Genomic DNA, 15,399 nt, shown 5'->3' on the forward strand with positions numbered 1-15,399 from the left:
AACATATTTAAGGGGGGGAGGTATGTAGCGTTCACCCTTAATATGTAAAGTAGTCATGCATATTCATGTTGCAGGTTAATGTTACTGAGAGGCAGAGCCGAGAGATATGTAATAAAGAGGCGGAGTCAGAGAATGGGTGAGTCAGTAAGAGTCGAAGTCAGTGAGAGAGAGTGAGAGAGAGTGGAGAGATAGAGTGTGGTATTTGGGAGATCTGAGGTGTGATTAGAGTGAAAAGTGAATAAGAACTGTAATGACAAATAGACGGTTGAGATTGATGATAATAGATTACCTATGATTAATATTCAGATATCTGTAATCAATAAAAGCATTTTATTCAAAAGACAGTGAAGTTTGGACCTGCATCTTCATCCTTCCATAATGAATGTTGATTTAGTGATCAACTGGTGGCAGCGGATGAAAAGGAGTAGTGATTTGCCTTCGTGTGTTTGGGGAGTCAGGCAAGGGGCACGAGGGGCGAACACCACACGGCATGCGAACCATAAGTCACCAGATCGCTGCTCCCCCCCCTGCACAGACAAACCTGAAAAGGCGGCTGTAGCCGCGGTGCTGGCACTTTGGCAGGTAGATCCGGAGCAGCTGGTGCTGGCAGCAGATCCGGAGTGGGGTCTTGAGACACCTCCGTGCCGGGATTCCCCCTTCCGCCACCACTTCTGGTTCCACTGCCGCCACTTCCAGTTCCGCATCTGCTGCCGCTGCCATAGTGGCAGCACATCACCCGCTGTTTTTTTGGGGGGGGCACACAAGCCCAAAAATGTTCACCACCACTGAATTAGGAGATAAACAGTATGTTTTACAAAACATTTATCTTGTGCTGATATCTAGTATAGTACAGTAAGGCCACTTTGTTTGTCATGTCTGTGCTTTCACCTAATTGCAGTGTAAAGTAGGAGGACATATGATTTTTTCTAATAATTGTTCTTTGATATTGACTGATTAACTTTCAGTTTGCTTCTTAACTGTGTCATTTGACAAAGGTATGAAGGAAAGGTTCTTGGCAGCCCTCTTGCTGATCAATACAGAAACCATGATTTTTGTACCAGGTAATATAAGTTCCTCAGCTATTGTGTGCAGTTTCTAGTTTTTGTTATTAGTTAAGAAACTTCAAATAAGGCCCTCACTGCATTTTCATGCACCCTCATGCAGCCCCTGGAGAAATCAAGCAGTGCTAAGATGGCAGTGTCTGTTTCTGCATTGATTTCACATTTGATGCCTGCCCCATGCCGCAGATAGATGAGCTATTACAAAATTTGGGACCAGCCCAGTTCCTAATTTCTGTGGACTTAACCAAAGGATTTTAGCCAACACCACTACGAGAACCAGAGGTAATGGAGAAAACAGCTTTTACTATGCTGAAGGATCTGTTCCAATTTACATATATGCCTTTTGACTTACATGGAGCGGTAGCCACTTTTCAAAGATTGCCTGCTTGCAGAATTTTGTGGCTGCCTACATGGATGACATCATCATTTTTAGCTCTACATGGAATAAATGTTTGTCTCGTATGAGACAAATATTACAAGCTCTGAGAGAAGCAGGTTTTGACCACTGTAGCATCCGCCCAGGTCATGAATATTAATTTTATATCTGCATAGACCAATGGGAGTGCTGGAGGGGCGGAGCCATGAGATATAAGAGACTCAGCAGAAGGAGGGGTAGTTTCTAGTTGAGATTGAGAGTTTGAAAGGATTGGGGAGTTTGGGTGGGATAGTGGTGGTTGAGAGTGGATAAAGGAGGATGTTTGTTTAAGAGTTAACAACATTGCTTGTCCTGTCGACATCTGTAACAATAAACAATTTCTATTTGGTTCTTTTTAAAATGACACATTGCCTGGACCTCTATTATTAATATTCAACAATGTTAATGTAATCAACTGGTGGTAGCTGAAACACACATAGTGTGACCTCTTAGTTTGGTTTCAGCTCTTAGTTAGGGGCCACGTGGGAATTGTGACAACCACCAATCACAAAAAATGTAAAGTAGCTCAAACATAAGTATGGTACTTAGTTTATATAGTGTGAGGGGAGGGGTTGAGCCAGTTTTAGAGAAAATTTGTAAAATATCCCAGTGAGCTTAGCCCTCAGCAAATGACATGCAACAATTTTAGTCCTAGTGGGATAGTCAACTCTAGAATGTGAATTGTGGTGGTGATAGGGTGGGGGAATAAGCATAGCTCTAAGAATTTGGATTTAAATGTCTCCATGTGTCAATCAAGTCATATTTATGTAATACACTATGAAATCCAGAATCTAATTGGGTTTAAGTATTTGCTTGAGTGGTGCTTTCTGTCTCCAATGACAGCAGCCACTTTACCAAATGTTGTTAGCATCCCTTAGTGTCTCATCTAAAAATTTGTCTTGGCTAGCATTCGGGCAGTAAATGGATGTTACCAAGTAATATTGATCCATTATTGTGCCTGTTATAAAGACATATTGCTTCTTTAGGGTCTTCTGCTTTCTTCAGCAAAGAATGTGGTAGTATCTAATTGAAGCACCACTACCTGAGCTTTTGAATTGCCTGACTCATAGAATTGCTTCCTGAAATAGCACTCATTAAATAGGCTGTGTTTGTTGGGGAAAAGAAATATTGGGTTTGACCGTTGTGATCAAACCATTTCCACACTCCCAGTGAGTTTCCATGGCTAAGCAAGGATCTCCAGAGTACTTGTGTGTCACTCTATCCACTACATCACACTGGATTCTCAGGATCATTACTGAATTGCCATTAATTCAATACATGGTATTGAAAGGTTTGAGGCATGTTGCGCAGTTTTGAATTTCTGGTTGAATTCCTCTAGCTCCGCAGTTCACAGATTTACAGAGCAGACTAGCTTCACATTCCCCATAGTCGTCCACCCCTTTTCCTTATCAACTGACACTTACAGTCTCAGTAACGTGTTCTGAGACATTTGTAAGAGAAAGAATAAAATGTTTCATTACTTCCAAATGAACAGATCAAACAGCAAATGGACAAACACAGCTACTTTCTTCAATAGACTACTAGCTGTGTCCAACAGACAAAAGAGAGAGAGAGAGAAAGGCACTGAGCAGAGAGGCAGGGCTCTCTTTGAACTAAGAGGCCGGGGGGGGGGGGACAATTGTTTAGTGCTGAATAGATTGACAATTACTCCAGCCCAGAAAGGTCTCTCCCAGCCACACCTTCTCCAGACAGTATATACAAGACTCTAAAAACTCCAACAGGATATAAGTACTAATGAAAAGTTAACATGTAATAAGGGACTGATAAGTAAAAATATATTTATAGATACTATGGGTAGATTTCATTGATTTTGTATTAATCAAGAGGAAGGGGCATACATCTTCAAAAGAATTGATGCAATTTTGGAAGGGGAATGGGGCTCCATAGGGATGGGGGGAATGGCTGTAATTCCCCAATCGTCCTGGAGATGAGGGATCATGGTTTGTATAGGATTTTTTTCTGCTTGTATAATTTTGTTTGTATTATATTTTAAAAAAGAAGTGCCATTATTTGCAAAGACCTCCCCCACCACATTTCTTCATCGATTCAAGCCATCACAACACCTGAACCAATGGAAATGCATTTGATGTGGTAAAAAGAAGGCCAAATAGCGAAGAGAAACAATATGGTTGGGCCGGGGTGTGTGTGTGTTCTATGCTGATTTACCTCTACCCTTATGTCATGTGGACACCGGCAACAAAAAAAATCTCTGTTCTGAATTTTTGTCGATATAGTCACAGCCTCTGGCAGGCAACGTATACACTTGCTGTTTTCATTCACTTTGGAGTAAAGGCAGCACCAGAATCTGCAAGCCTCTTGTTTTCAAGGTTGCCATTCATCCAGAAAAGGAACATGGAAAGTCAATATCACTTCAGTGAAATTATTCTTGCTATTATTGTGTGCACACAAGAAAGCTGGTTTACCATATTGTTCCTGTTTCCAGCAGCAGCCATTAAAATATCTCTGGAGAACTACAGAGTACAAAGCCCATGCCCTTCCCCTAGGACAGACATTCTATACTACAACCGAATGTGAAAATGTTTTAACACAAACATAGAGTTGGAAGCAACAGCAAAAGTCATATTTTTGTTGTTGTTGTTGTTGTGGGTCACCAAGTCACCTTCAACTCATAGCAACTCTACAAATGAGGGATCTCTGTAAAGTCCCATCATCAATAGCCCTGCTCTGCTCTTGCAAAGTCAAGGCTGTGACTTCCTTTATGGAGTCAATCCATTTCTTATTTGGCCTTCGTTTTCTGCTGCCTTCAACCTTTCCTACCATTATTATCTTTTCCACTGAATCTTGTCTTCTTCTTGTGATGTGCTCAAAGTACAACAGCCTCAGTTTCATCACATTTTCCTCTACAGAGAGTTAAGGCTTGATTTGATCTAGGAACCACTTGTTTGTCTTTCTCACGGTCTAGCTATTTGCAAAACACTCTTCCCCAGCCATATTTCAAATTCATAGATTATTTTCCTGTATGATTTCTTCATGGTCCTCCTTTCATAGCCATACATAATATTCGGGAACACAACAGCATGAATGATCTTGACCTTGGTTTCCAGTGACCAGTTTCCTTAATCTTTCCTACTTCTTTTATTGTTGCCCTTCCCAGTCTTAGTCTTCTTCTGATTTCTTGGCTGCAGTCTTCATTTGCAAAATAACAATGTCTTTATTTCTAACATTGAAGTTCTATAGTCATGATTTTTGTCTTCTTGATTTTCAACTGCAGTCCCACTTTTACACATTCTGCCATCTCCCCCGAGAATAATTTCAAATAATTGCTGCTTTCTGTCAGTAATATGGTGACATTTATATATCTGGTGTTTCTTCCACCAGGTTTTCACTTCTTCATCTGACTCTAATCCAGCTTTCTGTATGGGATGTTCTGCACACAGATTGAATAGAGAGGGAGATAAAATGCACCTTTGTCTAGCATATTTGCCGACAGGAAACCATTCTCCATCTCCACCTTCGTCCTAACACTAGCTTCTTGTACACAGACAACTGAGTGCTGTGGAACATCCTGTGACAAACCCAGACCTACTGGGACATGCCACAGTTTCACTAAGCTGCCACCAACCATTCCCTATAAAAAGTCACACAGACCAGGGATGGATTTTTAACAAATAAAAGAATAAGGTTTATTAAATAACACACAGGGAAAAATAAAAGGATCAAGTGAATAAGATACAGTAACGTGGCTTAGTCTCAATCATACATACACACAGTTTGGTTCACACAGAACACTTAACTTGAAGCACAGACCCTGAACCTATCAGTTCTGGCTAACCATACAGACACCTGAACCTATCAGGTTGGTACTGACTGACACACAGTAGTACCCTGTCTGACACACAGACTCCCACTCAAGCTTCTTCTCTCAGCTCTTCTCCAGCTTCTCCCTCCACACACGCTCCACATATATATACAGTACAGCCCCTCCTCCTGATGTCCCGCCTTCCACACCCCATAGGATGGAACTTTCCCTCCAAACCCATGACAGACAGGTAACATCAGTGCTGTATGTAACACCTCCCCTCTTTATAAGTTGTTTTGTAGGGGGAAAGCTAAGGTGCTTTTCACCAAAAAAACAACCTGGACCCAAAACAAACAAAAACAGTCATATAATAACATACAATACCATACTTACTTATACTTACACTCTATTAGGCATTTAAACATTTACCATTAACAATACATCAAGTTACCTTTATTCATACAAACCAACATGTTTAATAAACAGATACATTTGACTTTTTGTCATCAAAATATATACATAGTCCATGTTTCTTTCGCCGTCTTCATTCTTCAGGTCTTCTTGACAAGGCGTCAGCAACACAGTTCACTGACCCTCTGACCACCTTCACTTCAAAGTCATAGTCTTGCAGGTTTAAAGCCCACCTCATAAGTTTACTATTGTGGGTTTTCATTGTCTTTAACCATTGCAGTGGTGAATGGTCAGTGCACAGAATAAAATGTCTTCCCCAGATGTAAGGCTTGGCCTTCTGGATCGCGTAGACTATGGCCAGGCACTCCTTCTCCACGGTTGCCAAATGTCTCTCACCTTTCTGGAGTTTCCTACTCAGGTAGGACACTGGATGCTGGTCACCATTTTCATCCTCCTGGCAAAGAACTGCTCCTACCCCGCTGTTAGATGCATCGGTGTAGATGATGAACTCCCGGTCGAAGTCTGGAGCACGCAGCACTGGATAGTTGATGAGCGCCTGCTTCAACCTCTGGAACGCCTCCTCACAGTCGCTGGTCCACGGGATGCGGTCATCAGTCTTCTTCCTCGTCAGATCGATCAGCGGAGCCGCAATCTCGCTAAACCTCGGGATGAACTTTCTGTAGTAGCCCACCAACCCAAGAAATGATTTGACTTTTTTCTTGGTGTTGGGTCTGGGCCAATCACGAACTGCTTCTATCTTGGCCTCGAGGGGTTTTATCACTCCTCCCCCTACTATGTGACCCAAGTATTTTATTTCTGGGCTACCCAGCTGCAGTTTGTTCTCTTGGCAGAGCCTAGGCCAAAGCACTTCCTCCCCTGGGTCAAAGTGCCTCTCTCTGGCTTTCTGGTCATCCCAAGCTTTCTTTCTGACCTTTTGAGCTTGCAGGGTCTCTGCTGCTAGCTCTAGGTTTCTCTTTAGGTCATTCCTTAAAGAGTCTATGTATGTCACAACGTCTTGTGGGTCATCCTGGGTGATCTGCTCCCAATTTTGTTTGATCAGATCAAGGGGCCCTTTCACCCTTCTCCCAAATAAAAGTTCAAACGGACTGAACCCGGTACTGGCTCGTGGCACTGATCGATAAGCAAACAAAAGGGATTGCAGCTTCTGGTCCCAATTGTTTGGATTCTCTGCCAAGTAAGCCCTAATCATGCGCATTAGAGTCCCATTGAACTTCTCAGTTAACCCATTACTTTCAGGGTGATAGGCAGTGGTTTCCTTGTGCTTAATTCCACAGATTTGCCATAACCGTTTCATGAGCTTCGATGTGAACGATGCGCCCAAATCTGTGATTATTTCTGAGGCAAATCCCATCCTGGACATATACCCCACCAAGGCATCTGCCACTGTGTTAGTTTCAATGTTAGTCAAGGGAATGGCTTCAGGGTACCTCGTGGCATGGTCCACAATGGTGAGAATGAACCTGTTCCCCCTCTTTGTGGCCTTGGGCAAAGGTCCCACAATATCCACCCCTATGCATTTGAACGGAGTGTCAATCACAGGCAAAGGGCACAACTTTGCTTTGGTCCTGTCGCGGCTATTCCCCTGCCTTTGACACACATCACATTGTTTACAGAACTCCCTGATCTGCTTCCCTATGTCAGGCCAGTAAAAATTCTGTGTGATTCTCTGCTGGGTTTTGTTCACCCCTAAGTGCGCAGCAAACATGTCAGAGTGCCCCCTTTGTAAGATCATGGGGCGATACTTTTCAGGTACCACTAGCTGACTTCTGATCCCATCTCCCCCTTTTGAGATATTCCTCAGGGTCTCTCTATACTAAATCCCCTTTTTCTCTAGAAATCTCACTGGGGTTTCAGGTGTTAGCTGGGCGTCAGTCACCTGTTCAAAACACTTCTGGAGAGTGGCGTCTGCCTTTTGCTCTTGGCCAAATCGGCTGTCTGTGGTTAAGGTTTCCACCACAGCTTCTGAACTCCCCTCTGCTTCCGTCTCTGGCTCATCAGTACCCCCCTGAACTGTCCCCGTGGTGGCTTGTGAACGTGTAATCACTAGCACCCGTTTCACATGTTCAGCCAGGTCATTTCCCACGAGCACGGCTGCTGGCAGAGTCGATGAAATCGCTAGCCGCCAAACTCCCCTCCAGCCTTGAAAGTTCACAGGTACCTCCGCTACTGGCAGTGAGATCACCTGCCCCTCAATCCCTGCCACCTTCATGCTCTCATTTGGGATTATATATTCCCTAGGAATAATATCTGGATGGCACAGGGTCACCTGGGAACAAGTGTCCCTCAGCCCCCGATACTGATGGTCAAGTATTCCTACGTCCACCCCTGCTGTTTCAAACAACTGAGAATCTGTTCTCACGAGCAAGCAGCGCTTGACCTCCACAAGAGGACCATTTTCCTCAGCCTGATCAGCAGATGTAACTGTTCCAGATTGAGTAGCCATGGCAACAGGCTCCCTCAGTGACAAGGGGCTTTGCTCTTTCTGGACACAGAACACAGCTTTTGGCTTGGTTCCACTCGAATCCTGAGGCACAATTCCTTTTAGCTGCTTTAATTTCTCACACTCTGAGATTAGATGGCCCTTTCCCTGACAGAAATAACATTTTCTGCTATATTTTGAGTCTTTCTCATCTTGTTTTGGTTTTCCCTCCAAAATCTGAGGTCTTGGTTTCATGTCTGAGGGCTTCCCTTCACCATGGGCCCCTCCCCCTTGCTGGCTTTTCCCTGGTCCCTGAGAGTACTTGCTGTAGGTTTCTTTAGGTTTATCTACAGATTTCCACTCAGCACCTAAGGGTTTTCTTATTTGATAAATAAAATCTGTGATCTCGGCTGCTTCTGCCACAGATTTCGGTTTCCTTTCCCTCACCTGGAATTTCAGTTCCCCATGCAGGACTGAATAGAACTGTTCCAGCGCTATCAAGTCTTTGAGCTGCTGAAAGGTCTCTGTCCCCTCCTGAGATAGCCATTTCTCTAGCAGCCTCACCAATTGGGCCCCCACTTGGGTAAAAATCTGCTCTGGTTTCTTGGTGATTGACCTGAATCTTTGCCTCAGCTGTTCCGCATTTATCCCATGTCTGGCAAACACCAGTTTTTTAAACTCTGCAAAATCTTTCATCAGTTCCTGTGGCATCTCTGCATAGACTTCTGCCAGGCTGCCACTGATTAAAGATCGCATGATGGTCATCTTCTCAGTTTCCCTTACTGAGAAGTCCACAAACGCTCTTTCCACAAGGAAAAAGAACACCTCAGGACAATCTCCCTTGTGGTACACAGGGAATTTCTTCAGGTCAGCTTTAGACAATTGGCCTCCCTCAGAATCCCTATTGTTATTATTGTTCTGATTCATCAGTTCCAATTTTCTCAACTCAAACGCCATCCTTTCTTTTTCCAGAGCAATTTTCTCTCTCTCTCTCTCCATTTCCATTCTCTGTCTCTCTAATCTTTCTTCTTTTTCAAATTGCCTTTGTTTCTCTCTTTCCCTTTCCTCCATTTCCCTCACCCTCAGTTCATGCTGTTGGGCTATAAGCATTTTCCTGAGTTCTGGGTTCTGTTCTCCCGTGCTGTCACCCTGCACTGAGCCAAATTCATCCTCAGAACCTTGGTCTACCTGGGGGTCTTTCACTTCACCCATTTCTGCCATTGGGCTTCGAGTCAAGGGCATAATCCCCCCCCCAGAACAGGCTGCTTTCAAAAGTCAAGCCTCAAAATAAAGCGACCACTTTTTTTTTTCTTTTGCCTCAGAACCAGCTTTCTATAGATTACTGCTGTTCTTCAGCACTAACTTGCAACAGTTGCGAGCCAGAGTCTACCCCCCTCTGCTAGGCTTCTCAGCAGGCAGGCTAGATCACTGCTACTACAGTTTTGCCTCAGCTTTTTTCCCGCCAAAACAAGTTGCCTCAGAGCTCCCTAATCTAGTCCCCAATCTGAGGTTACACGTTCTTCTACTAGCGCACCTCCCCGTGAGGTACACCTAGAAGATTACCTACGTGCTCTCAGATTGTCCCTGACTGGACCCCCCTTGCTCTGGGCACTCTTGCCAAGGCTTTGCTGGACCACTGGACAACTGGACCAGTCGTATCCCACCGCTGCCACCAATCAATGTGACAAACCCAGACCTACTGGGACATGCCACAGTTTCACTAAGCTGCCACCAACCATTCCCTATAAAAAGTCACACAGACCAGGGATGGATTTTTAACAAATAAAAGAATAAGGTTTATTAAATAACACACAGGGAAAAATAAAAGGATCAAGTGAATAAGATACAGTAACGTGGCTTAGTCTCAATCATACATACACACAGTTTGGTTCACACAGAACACTTAACTTGAAGCACAGACCCTGAACCTATCAGTTCTGGCTAACCATACAGACACCTGAACCTATCAGGTTGGTACTGACTGACACACAGTAGTACCCTGTCTGACACACAGACTCCCACTCAAGCTTCTTCTCTCAGCTCTTCTCCAGCTTCTCCCTCCACACACGCTCCACATATATATACAGTACAGCCCCTCCTCCTGATGTCCCGCCTTCCACACCCCATAGGATGGAACTTTCCCTCCAAACCCATGACAGACAGGTAACATCAGTGCTGTATGTAACACATCCATTTCTTTTAGAACATTGATTCTCAAGCTGGGGTACATGTATCCCAGGGTTACAAACCAGGACATTTAGGGGTGCATGAAAAAAATTGAAAAATGCCCTATAAAGCATCTCTACTCACGCTCTTGAGAACTCTGGTTGGCCCAAAACATGCCATTAAAGCATTTATTGCCTACTGTAATGAAGAGTTACTGGAGATAAACAATAACAAATCCAAAATTATGATATTTTCAAAGTTAGCAAGACAGTCAAACAAAAGGTAGAAAATTGATACATATACATTACAACAAGTCAACAAGTTCAAATAGCTAGAGATTGTATTTCAGTCAAATCTAACATGGCCCAACCACGTTCAATATCTTAAGCACAAAGCCAAACTAGCCATGCTAACCCTGAAGAAGTTCTTCCACATTCAAGGAACTCAATATGTACCTGTGTTCCTGAAGGCATGCACAACTCTAGTGCTCCCACTTTTATTGTTTGACTCCCAGATCTGGATTTTGGCTCCAACAGAACAACTTGAGAAACTGTAGTTAAACTTCCTTAGCAAAATATTAACCTTGACACCATGTATTGCACCTGCAGTGATGCTTGAGTTGAGACTCCCAAAGATTTCAACTTTGATCTGGAAGGTGGCAATCAGCTACAAATGTTGACTGTTAAATGCTGAAGATATCCCAACCCTCACTACATTGGCAACACTGCTTGTCAAAATGGAACTATGCTGTAGACATGAAAGGAAGCAAACTGGGCTTATAGGACAACTGAGTGCTGTGGAACATCCATTTCTTTTAGAATATTGATTCCAAACCTGGGGTACTCTCATTTAGATCTAAATGAGAGAAGCTGAAGACTACTTATGAAAAACTGGAATGCCCTTCAAAAGGATGCTGGACAGCTGTGGTCTCCCTCTGGGCAATTTCCCTGCACTAATTCTCCATCAGCCAACCATCAGCCATTCTCACGACATGCCCAAGCCAATGTAGACGTTGCTGTTTCAGTAATATATACAAGCTAAAAAATTCCAGCTTGTTCTAGGACTACTCTATTTGGAACTTTGTCCTGCCAGGTGATACAAAAAATGCATTGGAGACAGCGCATATGGTACATGTTCAGCTTCCTCTCCTGCTGTGTACAAAGGGTCCAGAATTCACTGCAGTACATGAGTGTGCTCAGGACACAGGCTCTATAGACCAGGATCTTGGTATATGCCGTCAGCTTCTTATTCAGCCATTCTCTCTTTGTTAGTCTAGAGAACATGGTAGCTCCTTTGCCAATGCATTTATCCAGCTTGACATCTAGGGAGAGGTTATTAGAGATCATTGAGCCAAGGTACACAAAGTCATGAACAACCTCCAATTCTTGTGTGGAGATGGTAATAGAGGGAGGTGAGTCCATGCCCTGGCCCATGACTTGTGTTTTCTTCAGGCTGATAATTAGTCCAAAGTCTTGGCAGACCTTCCTAAAACGATTCATGAGTTGTTGGAGGTCTTCAGCAGAGTGGGCAACAACGGCTGCATCATCATCGAAGAGGAAGTCCCGTATGCATTTCAGTTGGACTTTGGTCTTTGTTCTCAATCTAGAGAGATTAAAGAGCTTTCCATCTGATCTAGTCTGGAGATAGACACCTTCTGTTGCAGTTCCAAAGGCCTGCTTCAGCACGACAGCAAAAAAGATCTCAAACAGGGTCGGCACGAGGACACAGCCCTGTTTCATCTGCTTCGGATGTCAAAGGGATCTGATGTTGATCCATCAAAAACTACAGTGCCCTTCATTCCCTCATGATAGAACCTGATGATGTTAAGGAGTCGAGGTGGACATCCAATCTTGGGAAGTATTTTAAAAAGGCCATCCCTGCTAACCAAATCAAAGGCCTTTGTGAGATCTATGAAGGCCACAAAGAGTGGCTATTGCTCCTTACATTTGTCCTGCAGCTGTCAGAGGGAGAATACCATGTCAGTGGTGGATCTAGTAGCTCGAAATCCACACTGTGATTCTGGATAGACTCTGTCTTCAAGCGCCTGGCGTCTCTTCAGCACAACACGGGCAAGCAGCTTCCCTACAATGCTGAGAAAAGAGATGCCATGGAGTTATTGCAGTCACCCCTGTCTCCTTTGTTCTTATACAATGTGATGATGTTTGCATCCTTCATGTCCTGTGGTACTCCACCTTCCCTCCAGCAAAGACAAAGCTTGTAATTATAATTATAATTATAATTAAGGCACTTTGTCAAAAGTTTTGCTGAAGTAAAGATATACTATGTCTACAGCATCCCTCTGTCTATCAGGGAGGTTACCCCATCAAAAAGTGAGCTAAAATTTGTCTGGCAAGGTTTGTTCTTGACAATCCCTGTTGGCCTCTAGCTGTTACTACACTGTTTTGTAGGTGCTTGCACAGTGACTGCTTTACTATCTGTTCCAGAATTTTCCCTGGGATTGATGTTAGGCTGACTGGTCTATAGTTCCCCAGTTCCTCCTTTTGCCCTTTTGCAAGACAGGGACAACGTTAGTCTTCTGGCACTTAGCTCCTGCTCTCGGAGGAAGAATCCCCCCCCCCCCCAATGTTACTCTAAATCCCATTTGCCATTTGAACTCATTGGATTTTTGCATTCTTGGTGAGCAGGGTTGGACTAACTGCAGCTGTCCAGATGTTGCTGGTCTGTAACCCCCCTCATCTTTTAGCTGGGAGTTTGCAGATCGACAGGAGCTGCAGGGGAAGGGGACGGGGAGGCCACTCCAGCTCTGGCAACACGGGAGACAAATCTGCTTCATCATCTCCTGCATCTCCGAAACGGACTTGCAGACGACGACCACGTCACCTCTCCCTCGTCTCTTCCCGCCAACTGTGTAAGAAACTGATTAAAACGTCGTGCTCTCAAAGGCGGTGATCCGCCCCCGCTGCCCCGATTTTCTGCTTTGCCCTCGGTTTTTTTTTTCTGCCGTAAACCAAGCCCGATCCCTTTTTAAAAAACAAGATCGAGAGAGAGACCGAGAACGCGAGAGCGATTGCGCCCGGCCATATGAACTGGGCAGGCGGAAGCCGCGGGGTTAGTCGCTTTTCCACCAATCCCGGTGGGAGGAAGGCCGGGCAGGCTCGGCGGCTCCCCCGCGAAGGGCGAGGGAAGGGACCTGATCCCGTGCGCCTCCTCGGGGGCTGCGCCGGCGCCGAGGGAGGTCCAGGCCCGGAGGGATGCTGAGGGGCGCCTTCTCGACCCGATGGCTGAGGCAAACAACCCAGACGGCCAGGCTGCGGACGCGGATGGCCCCGAGCGGGAGCCCAGCGCCGGCCCGGAAGCTCCAGCCGGCAGCGGCGACGGCGATCCCGGGGCTCCCCCTCTGAGTGCCACAAGTGGATATGCAGGTAATGTCAAAGGCAGCGCGGCGACGGCGGGCCCTGGGGCCTCCCCGACTTGGCGCGCCCCGAAAGCGGCGGCGCTTCTCATGCTTTGATGAGCAGCCGCCCAAAGGCCTGGGCAGCGAGCCGGCCGCTTGGTTTCCTCGGCAGAGGCTCCCCCAGAGGCTCCCCGGCGCTCCCTCCGGTTTCTGCGGACATGTTTTCCTGTCGTGATGCAGGAATCTCTCACCCGCAGGCGGTTCAAACAGACTGGATCTTCCAGACGAGCGTCTTTTGACACTAGCCAGAATGGACTTTGAAAAGCTTGAGCGCGCCCAACAGCGCCGGAGTTTTCCGTGGAAAGAGGCCAAGATGTTTAAATAGCGAGAAGAAAATACGTTGAGTCATATGCAGTGTATAAATACCTAAAGTTGTCACTGCTTTAAGACCCAACGGATGGCAACCGTACTACAGTAACTAGTTCAAAACATGGGAAGTGGTTAGGGATGGTTTTATTGTTGCTGCCCCACAGTGAGTTTCCCTGGCCAAGCAGAGACCAGAACCAAGGTCGAGTCTGTCACTCTTGTCTGCTCCACCACCCCTGGCTCTTTAGGTGACATTACAAGCTGTTATTTCCTATCTGTTAAAACTACCCTTTTGAGGCTTATTTGCAGAGAGGAATTGGTTGCCCACTTGATAAAAGTAGTGTGGAAAGGCACATTTCTCGCCTGCTTTTTGCCTCATCCCTTCCCTCCTACACAGGTGCAAACATCTTGAAATCTTGTGCCCACTTTTGATTGGCTCAACAAAGCAGTTACCTAACAAAGACAGGGATCTCAAAACCTTTCCGAAGCTACTTGTTGACCATATAATAGCCTGTTTGTTGGAATTCATTTAAAACCAAACAAACAAAAATGCAAGTGGCTCAGAGGTCAGGTGTCTGTGCTGTCAAAAAGCCACTGTTCAGAGCTCTTGCTTTACCATGCACTGCTCAGCCCTGTGGTCACCTAAACTTGTGTTGGGCGTCATGTGAACTGTCCTCCTGGCTCAGTTGCCAGATGCATCTGGGGGGAAATAGTGCATTCTCTGTTTTGCATTCTCTGGTCTGTTGATATATACAGTACAGTGGGGTCTTGACTTGAGAACTTAATCCATATTGGAAGGTGGTTCTCAAGTCAAAATGTTCTCAAGTCAAATCTGCATTTCCCATAGGAATGCATTGAAAACCATTTGATCCGTATCTGCTCTTTTCCTTCCATAGAAACTAATGGGAAGCTGCTATTCCGCCTTCGACCACTAGAGGGGGATATTTTGTTTCTTTTTTTCTTAGGTCAAGAAAGGTTCAGGGAAGGCAGGGAAAATACAGTCCAGGCAGTCCAGTACCAGGCATTCCGAAGACTGTCTCCCAATCCACTCTCTAAACGCTGGGAGGCGTGAGGAAGCAGACAGGCACCCTTTTCACTGGCCAACAGTTAACTGAAAGTTCACATTTTGCACTTTCCCTGCCTCCCACGTGGGTTTTTTTCAGTTCTTAACTCAAATCTAAGTATGTAAGTCAAGTCAATATTTTCCTATGAGAGCGGTTCTTAAGTCAAAATGTTCTTAACTCAAGCCGTTCTTAAGTCAAGACCCCACTGTATCTACCTTGGGAGGGGCTTCAATTTTCTACCAATAAGCATTAACAGTGAAAGAGTATATAGAAACACTGCATGTAAACATAGCCATCCTCATTCCCTTCTCTGACCTTGGTGGGAGCCAGGCTACTCGTT

At 45.0% G+C, this 15,399-nt stretch overlaps 1 protein-coding gene across 2 annotated transcripts in view; it reads left to right on the forward strand.

Moving 5' to 3' along the window:
• Positions 1-10,374: 10,374 nt before the first annotated feature.
• The window catches only part of ASB1 (ankyrin repeat and SOCS box containing 1), a 29,613-nt gene continuing 24,588 nt past the window's right edge, over positions 10,375-15,399 (forward strand). Inside the window, exon 1 of one of the 2 annotated variants that reach the window (XM_020806833.3) lies at positions 10,375-13,657. In XM_020806833.3, coding sequence (XP_020662492.2) covers positions 13,513-13,657 — 145 coding nt within the window. In that variant the 5' untranslated portion in view covers positions 10,375-13,512. The remainder of the gene's footprint in view (positions 13,658-15,399) is intronic. The other variant, XM_072977416.2, reaches the window with a different exon arrangement.

Source organism: Pogona vitticeps, chromosome 1, assembly GCF_051106095.1.
Source record: "Pogona vitticeps strain Pit_001003342236 chromosome 1, PviZW2.1, whole genome shotgun sequence".
Taxonomy (NCBI): Eukaryota; Metazoa; Chordata; class Lepidosauria; order Squamata; family Agamidae; genus Pogona; species Pogona vitticeps.